This window comes from Barbus barbus (genome assembly GCF_936440315.1).
Source record: "Barbus barbus genome assembly, chromosome: 49".
Classification (NCBI taxonomy): domain Eukaryota; kingdom Metazoa; phylum Chordata; class Actinopteri; order Cypriniformes; family Cyprinidae; genus Barbus; species Barbus barbus.
In genome coordinates, this window is record NC_136727.1 from 8,244,133 (window position 1) to 8,266,155 (window position 22,023).

The 22,023-nt window shown below is 36.7% G+C and overlaps 1 protein-coding gene across 1 annotated transcript in view; it reads right to left on the reverse strand.

The window, feature by feature from the left end:
- The window catches only part of LOC306867723 (low-density lipoprotein receptor-related protein 1B-like), a gene marked incomplete at its 5' end in the record, with an annotated part of 282,208 nt that overhangs the window by 29,429 nt on the left and 230,756 nt on the right, over positions 1-22,023 (reverse strand). The window contains 9 exons of the mRNA XM_079413559.1: positions 275-409; positions 514-654; positions 734-856; positions 1,967-2,089; positions 7,385-7,517; positions 8,593-8,702; positions 10,029-10,176; positions 10,262-10,368; positions 16,855-16,971. Coding sequence (XP_079269685.1) covers positions 275-409; positions 514-654; positions 734-856; positions 1,967-2,089; positions 7,385-7,517; positions 8,593-8,702; positions 10,029-10,176; positions 10,262-10,368; positions 16,855-16,971 — 1,137 coding nt within the window. The remainder of the gene's footprint in view (positions 1-274; positions 410-513; positions 655-733; positions 857-1,966; positions 2,090-7,384; positions 7,518-8,592; positions 8,703-10,028; positions 10,177-10,261; positions 10,369-16,854; positions 16,972-22,023) is intronic.

Below are 22,023 nucleotides of genomic sequence, written 5' to 3' on the forward strand. Positions count from 1 at the left end.
TTAAAATTCCATGTTTGATTAGTAATATGCATTGCTAAGAACTTCATTTGGACAACTTTGAAGGCGATTTTCTCAACATTTCGATTTTTTTTGCACCCTCAGATTTTCAAATAGTTGTATCTCGGCCAAATATTGTCTTATCCTAACAAACCATACATCAATGGAAAGCTTATTTATTCATTATTTTAGACAATATATAAATCTCAATACTGAAAATTTAGCCCTTATGACTGGTTTTGTGGTCCAGGGTCACATTTTTGTCCAAATTCTCTACCTTCACATTGCTTGGTTTTCTGGTTTCTCTGAAATCCATCTTTGCATTGGCAGACTGAAGGTGTTTTCGTATGGTTGCAAAAAGAGTCGTCTCCGCACAAGTCGGCCCGTCCTCGACATGCACCATCGACAGAATCTGTGACCCACAGGGGACAAAATGAGACACTGTAAAGGTTTTACTCCACAAAATACAGAAACCCAATGCAAAGGAAGAAGGATTACAGAAGGAAGTATACTTACATGCCTTGCAGTCGCGCTCATCCGAGCCGCCGTCATCGCAATCATCAAAGAAGTCGCACTGGAGCTCGGCCGGGATGCAGCGGTGATTGGCACAGGAGAATTCGGTCTTCCCGCACGGCTTTGACCTTTTGGTCACATCCGCTAGAGAAAAGACAGAAAGAGAGATGGTTTAGAAAAGGAAATATATAGAAAACACAAGAAGCTGAAGTCCCTCACTCACCACAGTCTTCTTCGTCTGAATTGTCGCCACAGTCGTTTGCGCCGTTGCAGATTTGTTCGGTCTGCAGACACACTCTGTCATTTCTGCAGCGGAAGGGTCTGTTTGGAGGACATGGCAACTTTCCTGAGGGTCGAAACATACACAGAGTAATCATAATCTCGTTTTTCATCACAGACGTGATCTGCTTTTTCTGTGGTTTGTACGTTTCAAATGTTGGTGAAGCGTTTGTAAAGTGCTCCAATAGCAATTTTTCTGACATTTTACTGGCAGGCCTATTTTCAGAGAAAAATCACTGTTTACTACAGTTCAGGTGTACAGTGTCAGGTTTAATGTGTGTTCAGGATGGTCCAGTATTGATTTTCTGCTCTTTTTTTGTTTGTTTGTTTTGTGAGGTTGTTCTCACATGACCTTATAAATGTGACCCATTTCAAACCAGACACTGATGGTCCTAAACTCCACACTCTAACCTGGCATGCTCAACATTTTAAAAACAACTGTCATAATTTCATTTAAATATGATATCATACATTTCTTATGAAATCAGAGAAAACTTTTAAAAATGATTTTACAATTCAAGAGGAAGCCAAGTACCAATATATAAATATATAAAATAAATAAATCAAAGCAAAACAAAAATGAGCAAAATATAATGAAAATAAAATGTTAAATCGAACAAAATTAAAAACAAACCAAAACACCCAAATAAAACCAAACTGAAAAATGCACCAAAAAGGCGCACACACAAATTAAAAGTAAAAAATAAAACAAACACTATGCACAAATTATGTATGCATAAAATAAAAAGGAAAACAAAAAATACGATTTCAGTGGGGAAAGAAGCATGTCAAGCAAATTAGCCATAAATGTACCACACATGATCAAAATAAATATAATAATTTTAACATATAAATTTTTAAATAAAAAATAATATCTATTTTAGTGAATTAGTGAATTAATTATTTTGTATTTTTGTATGGGTCTTCAATGGGAAAACAATTGTACATAAAAACTACAACAATTTTTATAAGTTAAATAAGTATAAAATGTTTAAAAATAAATAAAACAACTAAAGCAAAACAAAAATAAACATTTACAAATCAAAACTAAAACAAAACACACACAAAGAAAAACAAACCAAACAAAACCTCAAATGACATAAACAAACAATAAACAAATTAAACATTTTTATACAGTCTGATTTCAGTGGAAAAGAACCACTAGTCATAAACGTACCACACATGTTTGAATCTTCGTCAGAGTTGTCTCCGCAGTCATCCTCACCATCACACAGCCAGACAAGAAGCTTACACAGCGTGTTGTTGCAAACAAACTCGTCTGCGCGGCAAGCCAACGACCCTGCAAACAAAAGATTTGACTATTTGTTATATTTTAACAAAACAACTTATGTAAAAAACTGATTTAATTGTTATATACATTATTCAAATTAAACTGTTTATTGGTTGTTGCAGTTTTATGGACATTTGATTTGTTTGACAAGTTTTCATGCTGTTACTTTAATGTAAAATAAGAATTTAATATATGCAATAATTCTCACTTCAAAAACATGAGTTTTGGGCTCCTGCTGCTTTCAAAAAAGTAACAGGACACTAATTTGCACCTTATACAGAGAACGTTTTTGAACATATAATTGCATGACTTGTGAACGCATTTGAATTTATTGAACTATATCTTATCTGCAACCTTGCACATTCCCATACAAGGACAATCTTGGTGCATTTTGATGTTTTTGAAATAAATATGAATTTAATCTACAATTAAATATTTAAATGAATGAGTTCCCATGTTATTTTCACATGAATATATCCAGTAATTTGAAGAAGATATTCATTTGGTTGGTATCTGAAGCAATTTATGCATTCATATAGATTTCTATAAGACGTCTAACCGTTCAAGCAATCTGTAAAGATTTATTTCAAAGCCATTTTTGTTGTTGAAATAAATATATAAATAAACTCCATCTGGCATTGAGATGCATTTAATTACCATCAACTGAAAATACATTTTTACTTCCTTTTCCAACAGCGACAAAACCTTCTATAAACCCTGATGATAAAAATGATGGAGCCCATTTAGTTCCTCAGGTACAGCGAAGCACAAGCATTACAGAGACTGTCAAAGCAAAAGCACAAACTGGGGAAAATAAGAATGATTGTAACCAATAAAATGACCCGAGATCAGTTATTGTGGCGGCTTTTAAAGGCCCAAGTTTGGCTCCGAGTTCAGAAAGCATGTTTTTTATAAGCTTAAAGAGGCTGTTAGACTAAGAGCATTGCTTTTTCTGAAAACACGCCATGCTTTTCTCACCCTGAACCTTCTTTCTTTGTCATCAGGTTTGAGCCAGAGAGTTTTCTAGCAGGCGTTTGACAGAAATGGACATTAATATAACAAAGTTTCTCTGAATAAAAGATGACGCCGTGATGCTGGACCAAAGCAGGGCAGAAGGGTGCAAATGCAAGATTCACAAATAACTGCACTTAAAAACAAAGTTAAATAGCAATAGCTTAAAACTCTAAAGTTTGTTTAAAAAAAGCAACGTCATGAATGAAAGAAAATTAAATGATACTAAAATTGTCTCTCATTTAGGATTTTCTCATTTTATGCCCTACACTATGAAAGTAATCATACATACATAACTAAAGAAATAACATTTATTGAAATAATATATATTTATTTATATTTAAATTAATTAAATGAATCAATCAAATTTAGACTATAATAATTGATATAATAAAAAATAAAACTCGTGTGAAAAAACAAAAACATAAGAATGAATAAAAAAAATGAAATTATACTAAAATTGTCGCTTGTTTGGGGTTTTCTTATTTTATGTAGCACACTATGAAAATAATCATGTGGAGGACAGACAGACAGACAGACAGACAGACAGACAGATAGATAGATCTGCACATGAAAAAAATACATGTGGGGAAAATCATAGACAAGCACATAAACAAACAAATACATGAAATGTAAATGAAATATTCCCATATGCAGAGAAAAAAACAGACCGATAAACTAAGAAATAAACAAACCAATAAACAAACCTATTTATTCTATTTTATAGAAAAGAAGCTTTAATAAAAAAATATGTTTTCTAATTTTATTTCCTACACAACCATGTGATATTTATTTTTGTTTTATTTTATTATTTTATTTCATAAGTCCAAAATCACAGAAAAAAACTAAACCAAAAACTATTGTTTTTGAATCCATTCAGCCGATCTCCGGGTCTGGCGGTAGCACTTTTAGCGCAGCTTAGCACAGGCCATTGAATCAGATTAGACCATTAACATAAAAATGACCAAAGAGTTTTGATATCTTTCCTATTTAAAACTTGACTCTTCTGTAGTTACATTGTGTACTAAAACTGACGGAAAATGAAAAGTTGCGATTTTCTAGGCCGATATGGCTAGGAACTTTACTCTCATTCTGGCAATGATATTACGCAGCGCCTGAAAGTAGTCCCCAGCTATATCATAACTAGTTACCTAGCTGGGGGCTACTTTTAGACGCTGTGTAATATCATTGCGCTTGCTGCAGCCATGGTACGGCAACAAAGTTCCTTGATTATTACACCAGATGAAAATCGCAACTTTTCATTTTCCGTCAGTTTTAGTACACAATGTAACTACAGAAGAGTCACGTTTAAATAGGAAAGATATCAAAACTCTTTGGTCATTTTTATGCTAATGGTCTAATCCGATTCAATGGTCTATGCTAACCTCTTCCACTCAATGTTCGTAATTTCTTTGTATGACAGCATGGCCAAAAATGATGACCACACAATCTGGCATGTTTTACTGTATTATTAACACGCCCACTGCTCCGGGTGTGGGTTCACGGTGTGTGTGTGCACGTTGGATGGGTTAAATGCAGAGCACGAATTCCGAGTATGGGTCACCATACTTGGCTGAATGTCACTTCACTTCACTTCAAATAAAACAACTGACTCTAAGCAACTATTAACTGGTTAACTAAGCTTGTTTTTAACGCACTGTGTAATATTTAACTTAGCTTAACATATTGATTTAAATCTATTACTCATTTATAACAGGAAGCAGGAGAGAAACAAAGGAACTTTCCAGATCTACTTGAGTGCTAAAATCAAAACACCTTCACCCTCAAGACTCGACAAAGATCAAAGGTGTCCGATTGTGGAAAAACACCAGGAAGTCAGACGATCCAGACAATACTCAGACTCAGTGCGGTCTGAAAGAAACACGCACTCTGAAGAGACATCTTATGAAATCTCATATAACCACAACGACGTTTGAAGGCAGAAAATTGCAAATAAATAAATAAGGCGTTTAGAAACAGGACTTCATCTTTGATGCAAACACTTCCAAAGAGCCGCAGGTGTGGGACGGCTGGCGTTGTCTTCGCAACAACATCAACAAGCGCAATTTTTCAAAACACCGAAATTAGGCCTTTCATGTAGTCGCTTGTCAGATATCAAGTGGCAACACGGAACCTTTCATCCTCGCCAATTTTCACAAATATTGAGGAAATGACTTCTCTCGTGAGGCTGGGGATTTTTCCGCGCTGTGCCGCACATGGCTCGGCTGATCCGCCGTAATGTATTCTACTGATGGTCATGTTTGTGAAAATCCCTCAAGTCTGTCACGGGTTGACTGAAATTTAAAGGTACTGGCATAAATATATCAGCCTGTCGCACACGTCTGTCACTCTGGGTCGTACGCCACAGAATTGGGCTTTTACAGCTGATGTAAAACTTACATTTAGTTAACATACTATTTATGCAATATTTGGTACTAGCAAACATATAATACTTAGACAACCACATACAGACCTGTGGTAAAGATAACACATACAGGAAACATATCATAAATAAATAAAATAACTTTTGTTTAATCATTTCATTTTATTAGTTTAGTAAATGTTAATGACTTTATTTGTACTATGCCCTGATTGTACTATGAGTAAATGTGACCCGTTCTGGCGAAATGAGTCGGAAGTCGGACGGGCTAATTTTGAGCTACAGGCAAAAGAAGTGAAAAATGTCAGTTTTGGTCGAATTTGAGGTTTCATTAAGCCTCCTTCTAGCGATCCCAGTGCTCCAAATAGTAATTAAACATCTAAAATGATCTTTATTTGTACGTTTTCTGAGAGGAGAACCTTTTTCTCTGCGCACTTCTGGATGACGGCTACTGCTTCTCACCACAAGTTGTAAGTCTATTGTTGCAAAGCGCAGCATTCCAGCTTTATTAATATTCATATCGAATTCTCGATGCCATGAGACCATACCAGTGAAATATGATTTTCAAACCCATGCTGATGGCGATCGTGCTGACTGACATTTGCAAAGCATAAGTGCATAAGACGCGCCTTTCCACGAGCGCCCGATCCCCCTTATAAAAAGCATTATTGCAAAATATGTATTGGCGAGATTCACATCATAATCTGTTATGACTGACATGAACGTTTAAAGAGAATCTGAATGTGTAACATTATATTTGATCCATGCATTACAGTAGGTCTTAATATAGTTTATTTGCATCTTTGTTCTTGTTTGTAATAAAGATAAAATAAAAATAGCTATATTGCGATTAATAATATAGTAATTATTATTAAGAAAAGAATTGGAGGAAAATATGCAACGTTGCTTGGTGATTCTGCTTTGGAATCTTTAACTTGATTTTTCTCAAAATCAGATCTGCTGTTTCTATTGCCTTCAAACGGCTGTAGCTCAGTCATTTTGTATCCAATATATCATATTGAAGATATTTTAATGTAGAATGAAAATAAAAAACTAAAAATTTGCGTATTCTGACTAATTTTGCCAGCACCGGTCACAAATTATTATTTTTTATTTTGTTATAGAAAAAGTTAGTTATAAATATGTACACATTTATAAATAATAATAATAATCAACAAATATAACACTACTACTTTATTATTATTATTATATTTGCATTTAATTGTTTTATGTTATTTAATAAGTACCTGAGTGAGTGAGTGAGTGAGTGAGTGAGTGAGTGAGTGAGTGAGTGAGTGAGTGAGTGAGTGAGTGAGTGAGTGAGTGAATGAATGAATAAATTAACAAAATATTTATTTATTATTTATATTGACTTATGTTTACATAACTTAAAGGTTAGTCATACCTATGTATGATTTTTATTATTTTTAATTGTAAATAATATTTATTGTATTATATTTATAAACTATATCAAATAAAATATATAACTGTGTACACTCAACAATAATTTGAAAAATTATGATTCCATTAACTATTATAATAAATAATATTTGATAAATCATTAATTAGCTGAAATGTTAATTATAACTGCACAAAACTGCATAAAATACATTGAGTGTACAATTTTTAACTATTATTATTGCCATTATTACAATTATTAGTAGTAGTTGTATTGTTATTGTTGTAAATAAAGATTTGATCAATTGTATTGTAAATTATATGACAAATTTTGCATACATGTATTTATTGAAAAATCAACTGAAAGCTTAGATATAACTGTGTAAATCAGACAGACAGACAGACAGACAGACAGACAGACAAAACTTGATTTCAACATTTTACTTTCTCAATCCCATGCAAAGCATGCTGGGAACTAGAAATGTGCTGCCCAATAACAGATTTGGGAGCGTTACCCTGGTCACAGTTGTCCTCGTCACTTTGATCCAGGCAGTCAAAGACTCTGTCGCACCTCCAGCGAGCGGGAACACAGTGTGCCCGATTCCGACACAGGAACTCGTCCTCCTTACACTCCCGGATACAGTCCACCTGGCCACACACACCACACACACAGCTCAACTCGATTTCAATAACTCAACAGAATGATTGGTTGAACTAAGAGTTGTGTCCTCTTTAGCAATGACCTTTGATCTTTTCCTTCAGCTGAAATTGCTTTTTATATATAATGTATGGAAGAAATGCAGACTTGGCTCTCCAGGGGCCTTTGAAAAAGAGGTCTGTTTTAATGGGCCTTATTATGACAGGCAAACTCGTTTTGAACTGTTGATACTGCATTATGAGTGAGGGTGTAATTAAAGCAAAGTCCCTCGAGAAAACAGCGCAGTCTTTAGGAAAAGGCCTGCTATTACCAAGAGACAATGCAGCAATACTGTGTAACGCTGCATCAGAGTTAACAAGAGTTAATAGGTCTTTTTTAAAGCTTGAAAATGTTGGACCCCATTGACTTCCTCTATATTGATGGAAACATTCTTCAAAATATATTTTAATGTGCTTCAGAAGAAAAACAAAAAACAAAAACAAAGCCATATGAGTTACGTCAATACAGCAATATTTATTGATTGATTGTTTTACATAATTATATTTATTACAATTTATTGTTTTGATAATAAATTAACAAAACAAAAAGGTAATTATAACCACACTCAAATGAAGAATTTGCATTGCATTATTATGAAATATTTTTATTCACTTCAAATACACTCCAAAAATAATTTGAAAAATTATTATTATTATTATGAGTACTAGTATAAGTATATTTAATAAAAAAAATTTTCGCTAGTAGAAGTTATGAGGCCGGTAACTTAAAAAATTAGTAGCCAAATTGCCTGGTGAGTGAAAAGTTAATTTCAATCCCTGATTATGATTATGCACTGTATTGATGAAAACAGCTGAAACATTCGTCAAAATCTCTTATTTTTAATGTGCTGTAGGAAGAACAAAGCCATACAAGTTAGGAACATCGTGAGGGCGAGTAAATTATTTTTATTTTAATTTTTGAGTGCCCTATCCCTTTAAGAATTACTTGAAAAGTATCTACATTTTGTAGGAAACACTTTTTTTGTAATCAGAAAATGCCTTTTTTCTGTGTATGTACACAACTGACCTCATCAGACCCATCTGAACAGTCATTTTGTCCGTCACAGCGTTGACCAGCCGACACACAGCCTCCTCCAACACACACATACTCGTTCTGAGCACATGACGTCGGCCGAGCTACGCAGACACAAGGAATTCGCAAAATAAAGTCAAGACAAGAAATCTTCCATCAAAGAATCCTATAATAAGACACATCAATCTACATGTCCTGGGACAATCTGTTCATTGAAAGCATCCGTCTCGCACACATGACTCGCTGCTGTAGATCGACACGGTCTGAAATAAACCGAGCTGCAGTTTCGGTCAGCGAAAGGTTGCCAGAGATTTCTGGCTGCACTTTTTGAAGTGTTTTCAGCCACATTAATATTAATCGTAGGGTAAAATTCCCCTGGCTTGCCTTGCGTCACAGGGAAGGAGCAAAAAAAATGGAAAGGGAGTGTGAGAGCTTTCTGAATGCATCTCCAGAAAACGATCCGAATAATTCACTGGGCAGTGCAGGCGTGGATGGACCCAGGTACCCTATTCACAGCACACAACGCTGAAATATTCAAGACAAGGGCCGAGAAAGATGGCAGGGAGGCCTCAACTTAAAAAAAAAAAAAAAAAAAAGAGGAGAAACACTTCAAGTCTCTTGGAGTTAAAGTATGAAGCTGAGGTTCGGAACATGCATTATTCTGAGTTCTTGAGTGTTTTTGGATTCTATATATATTTGGGGTGGCACGGTACACAGATGTCACGGTTCGGTACGAAAGGAAAAAGACAACAAATCTACTATGCTCGGTTTCTTTTCATTTATTTTGAACAGAGAAGTACAGTATTAATACTAAATATTATATTACATTATATATAATGTAATATTGAAAATCCATCTTGAGTAAGTGGATTTGCCATCTGTTCTTCAGTAATAGATGAAAAGGGAGATGAGAGGATGCTATTTTGCCTCCTTATATAAATGCACTGAAAGCATTACAGGTCGATGTTCTGTGTGCATGCAAATACCTGCAACAAAAGACAACATACTTCTTTAATAGCAACCTCTTTTAAAACATAAATTGTGCCGGAGTGTTTGCAGGTGTACTAAACTTACATCAAGTGTACTTAAGCAGCAATTTTTGACACTAAGGAGTCTGTCGCTAAGGGAGGAACAAGCCGTCCTTAGGTAACATTTAAATGCAGAAGATGACAAATGTGGGGTCATTTTGCTGTTAGTTTTAAGCGGAACTAGCTTAGTGGTTATAAAAGAAGGCTGCAGGGTTTTAGGTCGTGCAAAGATCTCCAGTGATCTCCTGTCACCATTGTGTAGTCATAGGCCTATGATTCCCTTTGGATAAAAGGTGTCCACTCGGTGACATGATTATAAGCGCCATGCTAGCTGTCTGGGAACAGCTTTGATCGGTTCTGGATCCGTTTGCATTATTTAAAGAGCGTGCAAAAGCAGCTAACCTGTCATGGCAGTGTTGGCAGGGCTGCAGTTGGCCTCATCTTCCCCGGTTTTACAGTCTTCCTGTCCATCACAGAGCCATTTGACTGAGATACAGAGATGATTCAGGCACTGGAACTGATCCTCGGAGCAGTGGCTCTCACAGCCTCTCTGAAAACACACGTACAGTATATCAGCACTCTAACAGGAACCAGATGAGTGATGTTTAGCAATTGACGAATATGGTGCTTGAAACCTCATCAGAGTTATCAGTGCAGTCGAAGTCGCCGTCGCAGCGGAAGCGTGAGGAGATGCACTCTCCATTGGCGCAGATGAAATTTTTCGAATTGCATGTTACTGGCTCTGAAAAGGGAAAAGAGAGAAAGACATGGATGGATTCAGAATTTGGACTTATTTTACTAATGGAAGCAAGGACTGTGGAAGTGAAATAAGCTTTTGGCAGCAGTAAAACAAACAAAGGGCTAAACGTTTTTGTTGTATTGTTATGAACAGATAGACTAAGAAATGCCATGGAGAAAATGTGTAAATGAGTGCCAGTAAATAAGAAAAAAGATGAAAAAGACAGAACTGGTAAACGAACAACAGAAATAAAAGGCAAACAAGTGAATACATGCAAACAAACAAAACAAATACAAAAATGTGGGTAACTCTTTATTTTAAGGTGTCCATAATACAGAGTAACTACCTAGTTAAGTACTTAGTAGTAGCCGTTGTACTTACATGCAATAAAATGTACTTATCGTGTAACTAAGTTATAGAACAGCCTGTACTTACAGTTTGTAATTATGTAGATGTAATAGGCAGCTACTGTTACACATATGTAACAGACCGAGTCTGTTACACAGCTACTTATGTAACCCAAAGATTGTTACATGTGTTGCAGACATAATACAACGTAATTACAAATGTAAGTACACAGGCATAAGCTCTTAAAATAAAGTGTATCAAGATTGTATTTAAGTGTACTTAAAGTGTATCTATACTGTACACCTTATCCAGCTGCACCTTAGTTTGATCTAACCCACCAGTACACAGCTTAAATACATGTAATACCTTTCTAATTACATTAAAATGACAGAATATTAAACAGGCATAAGCTACTTAAAATAAAGTGCATCAAGATTGTACTTAAGTGTACTAGTAGCTGGGTAACAGACTTGGTTTGTTACATATGTGTAACAGTAGCTGCCTATTACATCTACATAATTACCAACTGTAATTACAGGCTGTTCCATAACTTAGTTACATGATAAGTACGTTTTGTTTCATGTAAGTACAACAGCTACTACTAAGTACTTATCTAGGTAATTACTCTGCATTATGACACCTTAAAATAAAGTAATACCAAAATGTGTATGAAATAACTAAAGAAAATCTCAGTGAACAGATGAATGACATAAAACAAACAAAACAGTAAATAAACTAATGAAAAAAAAGAAATAAGACGGAATGAGCAAATAAATTAGAGGAAAAAACATACAAAGAGAAATAAAGAACTCAAAAGAAAGACCAAGCACAAGACAGACAAAATGAGGGAATAAATATACAAACAAACAAAAGATGAAAAAGACAGGCAGATAGACATAAAAAGGAAAAACAAAGAACAAATAAGTAAAAAAACAAACAAAAGAAAGAATGAGTGACAAAACTAAAACACATACACATACACACAAACACAGAACAAACAAATTGAAAGCGAGAAAATAAAAGTGAACTAGAAAAAAAAATTAAAGTTTGAACAAAAGAAAGATTCAAAGTAGTAAGAAATGAACAAACAAACAAACAATACAAAAGTAAAAAACAAAAAAGACAATAAACAAGCAACAAAAATACACAAAACTAATAAAAACAAACAAACATTAAAAAACAAAAAATAAGACAGAGAAAAAAAGTTAAAAAATTAAAACATCCAAAGTTGTTATATATATTTATAACACTATACTTTGTTTTAAATGATCTTTGCATCAAATTACAAAAAAAAAATATAAAAAAAAACTAGTTAATGCGAGGGTGTTTCTAATACAGCATCTATAGGAGTGATGGTAAACTTGACATCCTTCCCTCTTTTGACTGTTGTCAGTCTCTTTCTATTTTTTAAAGTTGAGAAAACACTATTGGGGAGTTGTTGTTGTTTTGCTATTTGAGCAAATGGGAATGTGAAAAAAAATTAAAAATTATGTAGTCCCCCATTCACTGCTAAAGAAGATTATATGACGACTTCCCCTGCTGAGAAATTTCCATGGAAGATACAGACAAAATAAACAAATATATTAAAAGCAAGAAAGATACAAATAAACATGAAAGAAAGATCCAATAAGTGAGCGCTGCTGTGCCACTCCTCTAACTCTATTATCAGTCTCTCTGCATCCAGCTCCAGCACGCTGCAGATTATCTGCCCTGACATCACGACTCCACGACCCAATGAGAGCCTTTATATCCTCCCAGTGATGTTTCTGTGTGAGGCGCCCAAGGTGAATACAACAGAGGAAAAGAAATCGAACCTCTATCTGGTTTCACTCCCACCCAGCATTTGAGCAAAAAGCAGGAATTCATCTCTAGATTAATAGGTGAACATATACGAGTTATATTTTCTCTCTTATCAGATTGAAATCATGCACAAATAGAACCTTTTGTACACAAATAGACTCTAAAATGTAAGTCGAGTCAAACAAACACTCTTCGGTAGCCTGTATTCGTTAAGATAGTTAAAAATGGGCTCTAGGGAAATGCAGCATGCTGATACTGAATACATAAGATGTTTGTATTAGTGTCTGTTGTGATGTAGATCAGTGAGCGATCCGTGAGCTTGCTTTTAATTGAAAGAGATGGAGAGATTGATAGCAAAAGAATGAGAGAGGGGGAAAAAAGGGTAGGGGGACTGACTGCACATAAAATCACCGCTTATGGAATCTACAAGTCTGATGTGACAGCTGGGAAACCTTCAAGACAATGCTGATCTTTAGTAAATAATGCTGAGCCAACAGCTGCTTTAAACTGGCACTGATTTGTTTTGAGTAGGTTGTGCACCTCAGAAGTTTCAGACCAATACCAACTAGCAGATTCAAGCACAGCTTCAAAGGAAAGAAGGTGGAAAAGAAGGATGGGGTAGGAAATAAACGAGAAAAGGGAAGGAGAAAGAGATAAATAACAGGAGGAACAAGAGGAAGGACAGAATTGGCAAACGAATGAAAGACAGACAAACAACAAAGAAACAGATAAACAGAAGAACAAACTGCACAAGCACAAGACAGACAAAATGGGTGAATGAACTACCAGACAAACAAAAGAAAAAAGATATTAAATCAAACAACAGACAAAACAAACAAAAGACAGAATTAACTAAAGAAAATCAAATATATAGAACAAACAAACGAATAACAGATAAAACAGAATAGAAGACACAAGAAAGTAAAGCCAACCAACAAATGAAAGAAAGAAAGAAAGAAAGAAAGAAAGAAAGAAAGAAAGAAAGAAAAAGAAAAAAAGAAAAAAAGAAAAAAGAAAGAAAGAAAAAACGAAAGAAAGAAAGAAAGAAAGAAAGAAAGAAAGAAAGAAAGAACGAACAAGAGGAAACAATTGATCACACCACAGCACAGAGGAAAAACAAAGGAACATACATGGCCGTTTATCATGATGCCGATGCCGGAAGCAACAGGACCGCTGCCATTAAAACCAAATTGCAGATCAGTGTGAGAGATCGATTCTGCCATTCAGTGGGACACTTTCTCCGCTAACTGTCAATCAACGTCACAGGGCTGACAAAAAACATACAGCTGCACTCCAGCAGACGGTAGTTAGCAACATCCCGAGAAGACAGGAAAAATACTTGTCTGCATTTCAAGGAAATTGATATAATCACTACTTGGGCGACACAAACTTCCAGAGCAATCAACACACAATCTCATTCTCACTCTTATTTGAAAGTGTGAAGCTAGAGGCTGAAGACACAGCTGAAGTTTGATGAAATCCACTGGGCTTTAGGAGCTCTTTGAGTACTGGAGAAATTGTTCTCTGTCTATATAATGACTCAGACATCAGGGGAAAAATTTCATTATGGAAATTTGAGACAACAGTCACACACAGAGTGATGAAGCACTTTTGGACGCTGTTTGAGACCCATGTGCTCTTCAGAGGAAAAAGACGGCTCAGTGTCACAGACTGACGCACCAGCATTAGCTTGTAAATCCCTCTTTGAGGATTCAACATCTATGTGCCACACACTGCGTACCGTGATATCAATCAGTTTTTTGGTTCCTTTTTCAGAAACCCTGCTGTGCCTGTATGTCTAGTTGTGTTAAGAGCCAAGTGTGATAAGAGAAACATATGAAAGCTGAATGTACTTAAATGTCAAAGCATTCAGATGTCAAAAGAGACAAGAAGATTAGAGCATGATTACAGCATTAAACTAAACTACTGTAAAGAACGCAGAGCACAATGAAATGAAATGAAACAACACAGAAAACTGAAACTAAACTAAATAATGAAACACGGCACAATGAAACTAAACACGACATAATGATACTAAACAAAACAACAAAGCAAAACAAAAAGTAACTAAACAAAATACAGCCCGATGAATCTAAACATAAGGAAACTAAACAACAAAATGTGGCATGAACTAAATAACAAAACAGAACACAATGAAACTATAAATAACACAATGAAGTGACGTAAACTAAATAACAAAACAGCACAATGAAACTAAAAACAACACAAAACTAAACAAAACACAGCATAGTGACACTAAACTAAACTAAAAACAACAAAGCACAATGAAACTAAACTCAGGATAATGAAACAAAACTAAATCAAACTAACTAAACAACAAAACAGCACAATGAAACTAAACTAAACAATGCAAGCACAGTGAAACAAAACAAAATAACAGTACATTGAAACTAAACAAAACTAAGCCAAACAAATTAAACACAGCACAATTAAACTGAACTAAAATAAATAACAGCACAAATAAAACTAAACAATGAAGCAAAACTGAACTAAACAAAACTAATTAAACTAAACAACATGAAGCAGCACAATGAAACAAAACAATTAAGCACAACGACACTAAATAGCATCACAATAAAACTAAACAAAAATGAAACAAAAGTAACTAAACAACACAGCACAGTGAAACTAAACAAAACCACACAAACAAATAAAACAAAGCACAACTTCACTGTACTAAAATAAATAATAGCACAATAACACAGTGCAGCACAACTGAACTAAACAAAACAAAACAAAACAAAACAAAACAAAACAAAACAAAACAAAACAAAACAAAACAAAACAAAACAAAACAAAACAAAACAAAACAAAACAAAACAAAACAAAACGAGCACAATGAAATTAAGCAATGCAGCACTATGAAACAAAAATAAAAATAAATACAAATAAACCACAATAAAACTAAACTAAATAATAGCTCAAACCTAAACAACACAGTGTCAGACCTCTGCTGTGTGTGTCTTGTGTTTCCATGTGCTCCCTGTGTTTCCATACCATATTTGGTTTGTTTCCTGTCCTCGTTTAATGTAATTAGTAGTTTATTCTGTTCCAGGTGTGTGTTTCGTTAATTATCCTGGTATTTAAGTCCTGTCTGTGTTGTGAGATGTCGTCTGGTCTACTCGTTGCGCCCCGGTGTTCCTGTCTGTGTCTGCCTTGCCTTGTCCTGCCCTGTCCTGATGTCGACATTAAAGTCTATCGTTTGAGTTTATGTCCTCGTCTGCGTGTCCTTGTTCCTCCCTGCTGTTTGCACCGTGACACACAGTAGAATGTAACTAAAAAAAAAACTAAACCAAACAAACTAAACTAAATTACGGAAGTTCTAAGCGGCCATGCATTATTATAATTTTTCTGTCTTGTTTTCTCGTGATCACGACTTAATTTTCTCGTGATCGCGACATAACGAAAGTTGTTTTGTTGTTATCACGACTTAATTTTCTCTGTGTATTCGGCATGAGAAAATGCTATAGAAGCAGCATCATTGCAGCATCTTGGATGATCGTATTCGCTTTTACTTTGATCAGGGACTCACTCAAACTGAAATAGCTCTGTGTCTGTCAGTGATTGACGACTTACACATAAGTGCTCGACACTTGAGAAGGAGGCTGTCGGGTCTGCAACTTTATCGTCAAAGACAATATAGCGACCCTGATTTTCTCACGATAGCTACAATTACGTTGTGAGAAAACGGTTTTTACGTTGCGATCAACAACTTTCGTTATGTCGAGATCACAAGAAAATTAAGTCGTGATAACGACAAAACAACTTTCGTTATGTCGAGATCACGAGAAAATTAAGTCGTGATAACGACAAAACAACTTTCGTTATGTCGAGATCACGAGAAAATTAAGTCGTGATAACGACAAAACAACTTTCGTTATGTCGAGATCACGAGAAAATTAAGTCGTGATCACGAGAAAACAAGACAAAAAAATTATAATAATGCATGGCCGCTTAGAACTTCCGTACTAAATAAAGCACAATTAAACTAAATTACAGCAAAACGAAACTAATCAAAACAGCAATACATAGCACAATGACTAAACTAAAGATGACACACTAAAACTAAAATAAATCCTAAACAAGGCTCAGTGAAACTAAATTAAACTAAACAACAATACACATCACAGCAATAAAACACAACAAACTACAGCAAAACAAAATACAAACACTATAAAAAGAGAGAACACATTTGGTTTGTCATTCAACAAGGAGAGTTGCTGTCACAGACAGCCTCATCGACAGAGGAAATGTTTGTTAAACTATTCAACGCATAACTTTGTACAAGTTAAATAAGATATTAAATGCAGAATCACGTACTGCAGTTCTCCTCGTCTGAATTGTCACTACAGTCGCTCTGCCCGTCACACCTCCAGTGGTCCGGTATGCAGTTGTTGTCCTTGCAGCGAAATTCATGCGGCCCACATGTCTTTTCATCTGCATACACAAACAAATAAAGCATTCATCTGAATTTCCTCATTACAATTACTGTGTAAAACAAACAGGGATCTTGAGCTCTTAGATAAACTACACTATAATATGTTTTACTTTAATAACTATTTTTTACACAATATTCAGACTTTAAAACACTCATTAAATGGTTTAATAGAAAACAAGGATTTGGTACTAAGCATATTTTTTTTGCAGTTTGTTTTATATACTGTTTTATATACCAACAAATGTTAACTCATGTTTTTCACCTTTTTTTGTTTGTTTTTTTTTTTACTGTAAATGTAACACTTTTTTAAAATAAACTAAAAATGATGCAATGAAACTAACAACTGTACAGCACAATGAAACAATGAATATAAACTAAAGAAAACTGCACAGCACAAAATAATACTAAAGCTAAACATGGCACAATGAAAAACTAAAGAACAAAACCGTGCAATAAAAAAAATAATTATCTTATGAAACTGTTGCACTTTTTCAGTTTACTTTAAGGTACAAAGCATATTTTTGTAGTTTGTTTTGTAGGCTGGTATATTAATTTACCAATTAAACGTACTTATTTACTACTGTTTACTAATTTTTAAAGTTTCCAGCAAACACACTGGCACAAAGAAAGTCAAACTAAACATGGCAGAATTTAAAGAACAAAAAAATAAAAATAAATAAAAATCAAACAAAACTAAACGTTGTAAAACACAAATTATTTCATTAAAAAGGGATATTCATAACCCCATTATAGTGACTTTTGTTTACTTCAGATTAAAGTAAAACTAATATTTTTGTAGTTAATTGGTAGTAAATTGCCATATTAATATTTGATCAATAAATGTTCAATTTTTCCAGAAACTGCACCTGCCAGGTTTTTTAACCTTAAATTGAACACTTTTTTTTTCCTTCAGAGAATCCCACAAGGCTGAATCAAAGGCACAATGGTGTAAATCACATTTCCTTGCTCTGAAATAATCAACATGCTAATCCGAGCTGATTTGAGTACAGGAAATGCAATTTCCCCTCATCTAAATGTCGGCGACGACTAATCCAACTATCATGAGAGATGACGAGAACATAATGCATGATTAATTGACAATCACAATGCTATGTTTGAGTCCTAATTCCCCGTCTTAAAACGACATTAAGAGAATTCTAATTTAGAAAGAACAAGTCTGGAATATTAAGATTTTCCCTCAAATCGCTTTAGGGCTCGAATCACCTTCAAGTTGGAAGAAGAGAGAATTTCGCTCATTAAAACTTAATAGAGAATATGAGTATGCTTTTACACTCAATTTTATATGTTTAAAGGAAGAAAACGTCTTAGGTTACGCATGTAACCCCAGTTCCTCGAAGGAACGAGATGCTTTGGGGAACGCCTTCAGCGTGACTGGCTCTGAATACCAATGAAATATGTCCAATGGATGGGAGGGACGTCACGGGCGAGGTGACGTAATGACCAGCTGGTATAAAAGCACGTGCGGTGAAACCGCCGTCAGCTTCTAGAATGAAGCAAGCACTGGGATGCAGGAAGTGTGGCCTTGCGACGCAGCGTCTCGTTCCTTCCTACCTCTCTTAGGGGGACCGAAGCAGACAAGCAACTGGTCCGCCCTTCTCCACATGGCAGCTCAGTGGACGTATGCGTCCAGTGCTCGCACTGGACACATACGATTTAGGTTTTGCTGGTCAGGCTCCCGAAAGGGAGGAGGACTAAAGGTCTGCAGCACGACAGGCTGTGGCATGCTGGAGGCCTTAGCCCCAGTGCACCACGGAGGAAATGTGTAACTAGGGGGTGTCTGCCCACTTACTGCCCACCAAGAGGGGTGTGGTAGGCCGAGATCGCTGCCACATAAACCTTCAAGGTGGAGTGGGTTAACCCTGCGGAGAGTCGAGCCTGCAGGAAGTCCAGCACTGTACCAACCGGGCAGTTAACTGGGTCGAGCTGGCGATCTCCGCACCATGAAGTGAAGAGACTCCACTTCAGGGCATACAGTCTCCTCGTAGAGGGAGCTCTGGATCAGAGGATGGTCTCAACAACCTCGGTTGAGAGATCGAAAGCTACGAGCCATGCCCCCTCAGGGGCCACACCCACAGCTTCCACAACTCCGGGCGGGGATGCACAAGGGTGCCTCCTGCCTGTGAGAGGAGATCCCTCCTGACTGGAATCTCTCATGGAGAGCCGTAGAGGAGGGATATCAGGTCCGAGAACCATACTCGGCCCGGCCAGAACGGGGCTACTAATAGCAGCCGGAGTCCGTCCCGGTGCACTCTCTCCAGAACTCCGGGGAGCAGAGCAATCAGGGGAAAGGCGTACAGACGAAGCCTCGGCCACGTCTGTACCATGGCATCCGGCCCCAGTGGAGCTGGATGCCGTAGAGAGTACCAGAGGGGACATTGCAATGTTTCCTGAGTAGCAAAGAGGTCCACCTGAGCCTGGCCAAACACTCTCCAGATCTGCTTCACCACCTCGGAGTGAAGCATCCATTCCCCGGATAAAAGCCCCTGGCTCGTCAGGGTGTCTGCTCCCACATTGAGATGCTAACTCAGACGCTCAAAAGGGAGCGGCATGCTCATAGGTGACCCTCTAAGTGAGGGGAGCAATGCTAGATCTACCAAGGCAGAGCTCTGTAGAGCGGAGAACTTAACTCTCAGCATGAGAGGGAACTCAGATGCTCAGAAGGGAGCGGCATGCTCAAAGGTGACCCTCAAAGTTGAGGGGAGCAATGCCAGCTTGACCAACAAGGAGAGCTCGGCCTCATAGCCCACACAAGGATCTGGTGCGCCAGCCTGTACAGGGGGCGCGACCGCAGACCTCCTTGGTGGTTGATATCAGAGACCACCGATGTGTTGTCGGTGCAAACTAACACATGGCAACCTCTTAGGTCTGGGAGAAATTATTTCAGAGCCTGAAACACAGCCAGCATCTCGAGCCTGTAGCAAGTGCCAAGCGAGATGATGACCCCTCCACAGACCGTGGGCAGGGTGGCCACTCATGACCGCTCCCCAACCGGTGAGGGATGCGTCCGTCGCTAGCATACACGGTGAAACGGAGCTCCCAGCACCGGGCCCTGGGACAAGAGCCAAGATTGTCTCCACATGTCTAAGGCACGTAGGCTTCCCATGTTAACCTCCTCGGAGGAAGACATGAGAAACGCAGAGGCCGCTGCCCGAGGGGAAGTATCCGCAAGGCGGGCTTCCGATCTCGAGGAGCGGTCATGGGATCTGACAGGTGAGGATGGAGATAGAGACGCTCGTCTCCGATCCCTCCAGCAGATCCTGCTGCGAACCCCATGAGCGCCGTCCCCGCTCCGCCTCAGCAGAAGCGGGGCCAGCGCCGCGGGGAACGCCAATGAAAGAGCCCTCCCCGATAGAAGAGGGCCTTTCGGGAGCGAAGCACACGCAGAGGAAGGCCCCCGCAGTGCGGGCAAACAGCCCCCTCGAGGGCCGCCTCCGTGTGTCCCGCTCCCAATCAAAGCACACACAAGCTGTGTGTATCCCCCGCACACAAAAAATGTTTGCAGGGAGGAACACACAGCCCGTATTGCGCTTCCCTCCACATTCCTAGCCTTAAACTGGCTCCTTATAGACATTGCTAAAGACAGACAACAGTAAATAAGACTGACAGAAACACAGAGCGCTAGCTGAATGACAGAAAGCTGACGCCGGTTTCACCCCACGTGCTTTTGTACCAGCTGCTCATTACGTCACCTCGTCCGTGACGTCCCTCCCATCCATTGGACAGATTTCATTGGTATTCAGAGCCGGTCACGCTGAAGGCATTCCCCAAAGCGTCTCCTGACACAGCTCGAGTTCCTGAAGAGAAACTTATCTGAATTAAGTCAAAATACTGAAAAATATCCAAATATTTACTAAATATCAAAGAATTTTAAAAACAAGCAAACAAATGCAACAGAATCTAACTATCCATTCTTCTGAAACAACAATAATGTGGATATTTAGTCATGACTCGGCAAAACACATGAAACCATTGCTCAGCCATTCAAACCAGAGCAACCAATGAGAGAATGAGGTGATGTGCTGAGAACACAATAAAGAAAAATACAAAAAAACATTCATATCCCTCCTCATAACAAAGTACCTCAGTATAACACTCATTTATAACAACGTTTTTGCATCAGGACAATCATAACCTCCCACTTAATACTACCTGTTGACAAGTTTAAAAAACTAATATAAAGTAAAAACGATATAAAGTAAAAAACGATTTACAAGACAAATTGTAACTACGATGTCACCTAATGTACTTGACAGCCATTAAAGCTGCACTGAGAAACATTATCAGTAATAATGTGAGGATGCCCTTCAAAACGCTAAACGACACTGACATAAAGGACACACAGAGGAAGTCTTTTTGTTTAAGATAACACAATAGTTTAAAGTCAAAACTAAGCAATCTTGAGCACATCAGCTGTATAATATAAAGTCCTTTTTGTCCTGAAAAGTGCTCAAATACAGAACACAAGCAAACGATTTCACCACTTAAACGTTGTTCTTCATTATTAGAACACAATCCTCCCGTCTGTAATCTTCACTAGACATAATTCCATAATACTCCTCCAAAAGTACTGGAAAACTTCTGACTAGTTTCTCAGTACAATTATCATAAAGAGTTATATAAAATTATATAATTTGAATATCAAATAGTTGCAAACAGTATGACTTAACAATTCTTTTATTATATTTTGGTCTTTACAAAACAAACAAAAACAAATAAAGTATTTTTATACTTAAGTAGATAATTTTTTAATTGTATAGTTTTTAATATGATTGTTATATAGTTTCAAAATAAATGTAAACTACGTTATTCTTACTTTTCTTGTATATTTTAAAAAGTATTCTTAAAGTCATTCATAGTGTTGAATTATTGTACTATTTATTCCATTCTATTTTGAATACTCCATTATTGGGGATAAAATATATTTCAAATATAAATATAAAACTGAATATCAAACATAAAAAGCTAAATATAATATATATATATATATATATATATATAAATAAATATATAAATATATATATATATATATA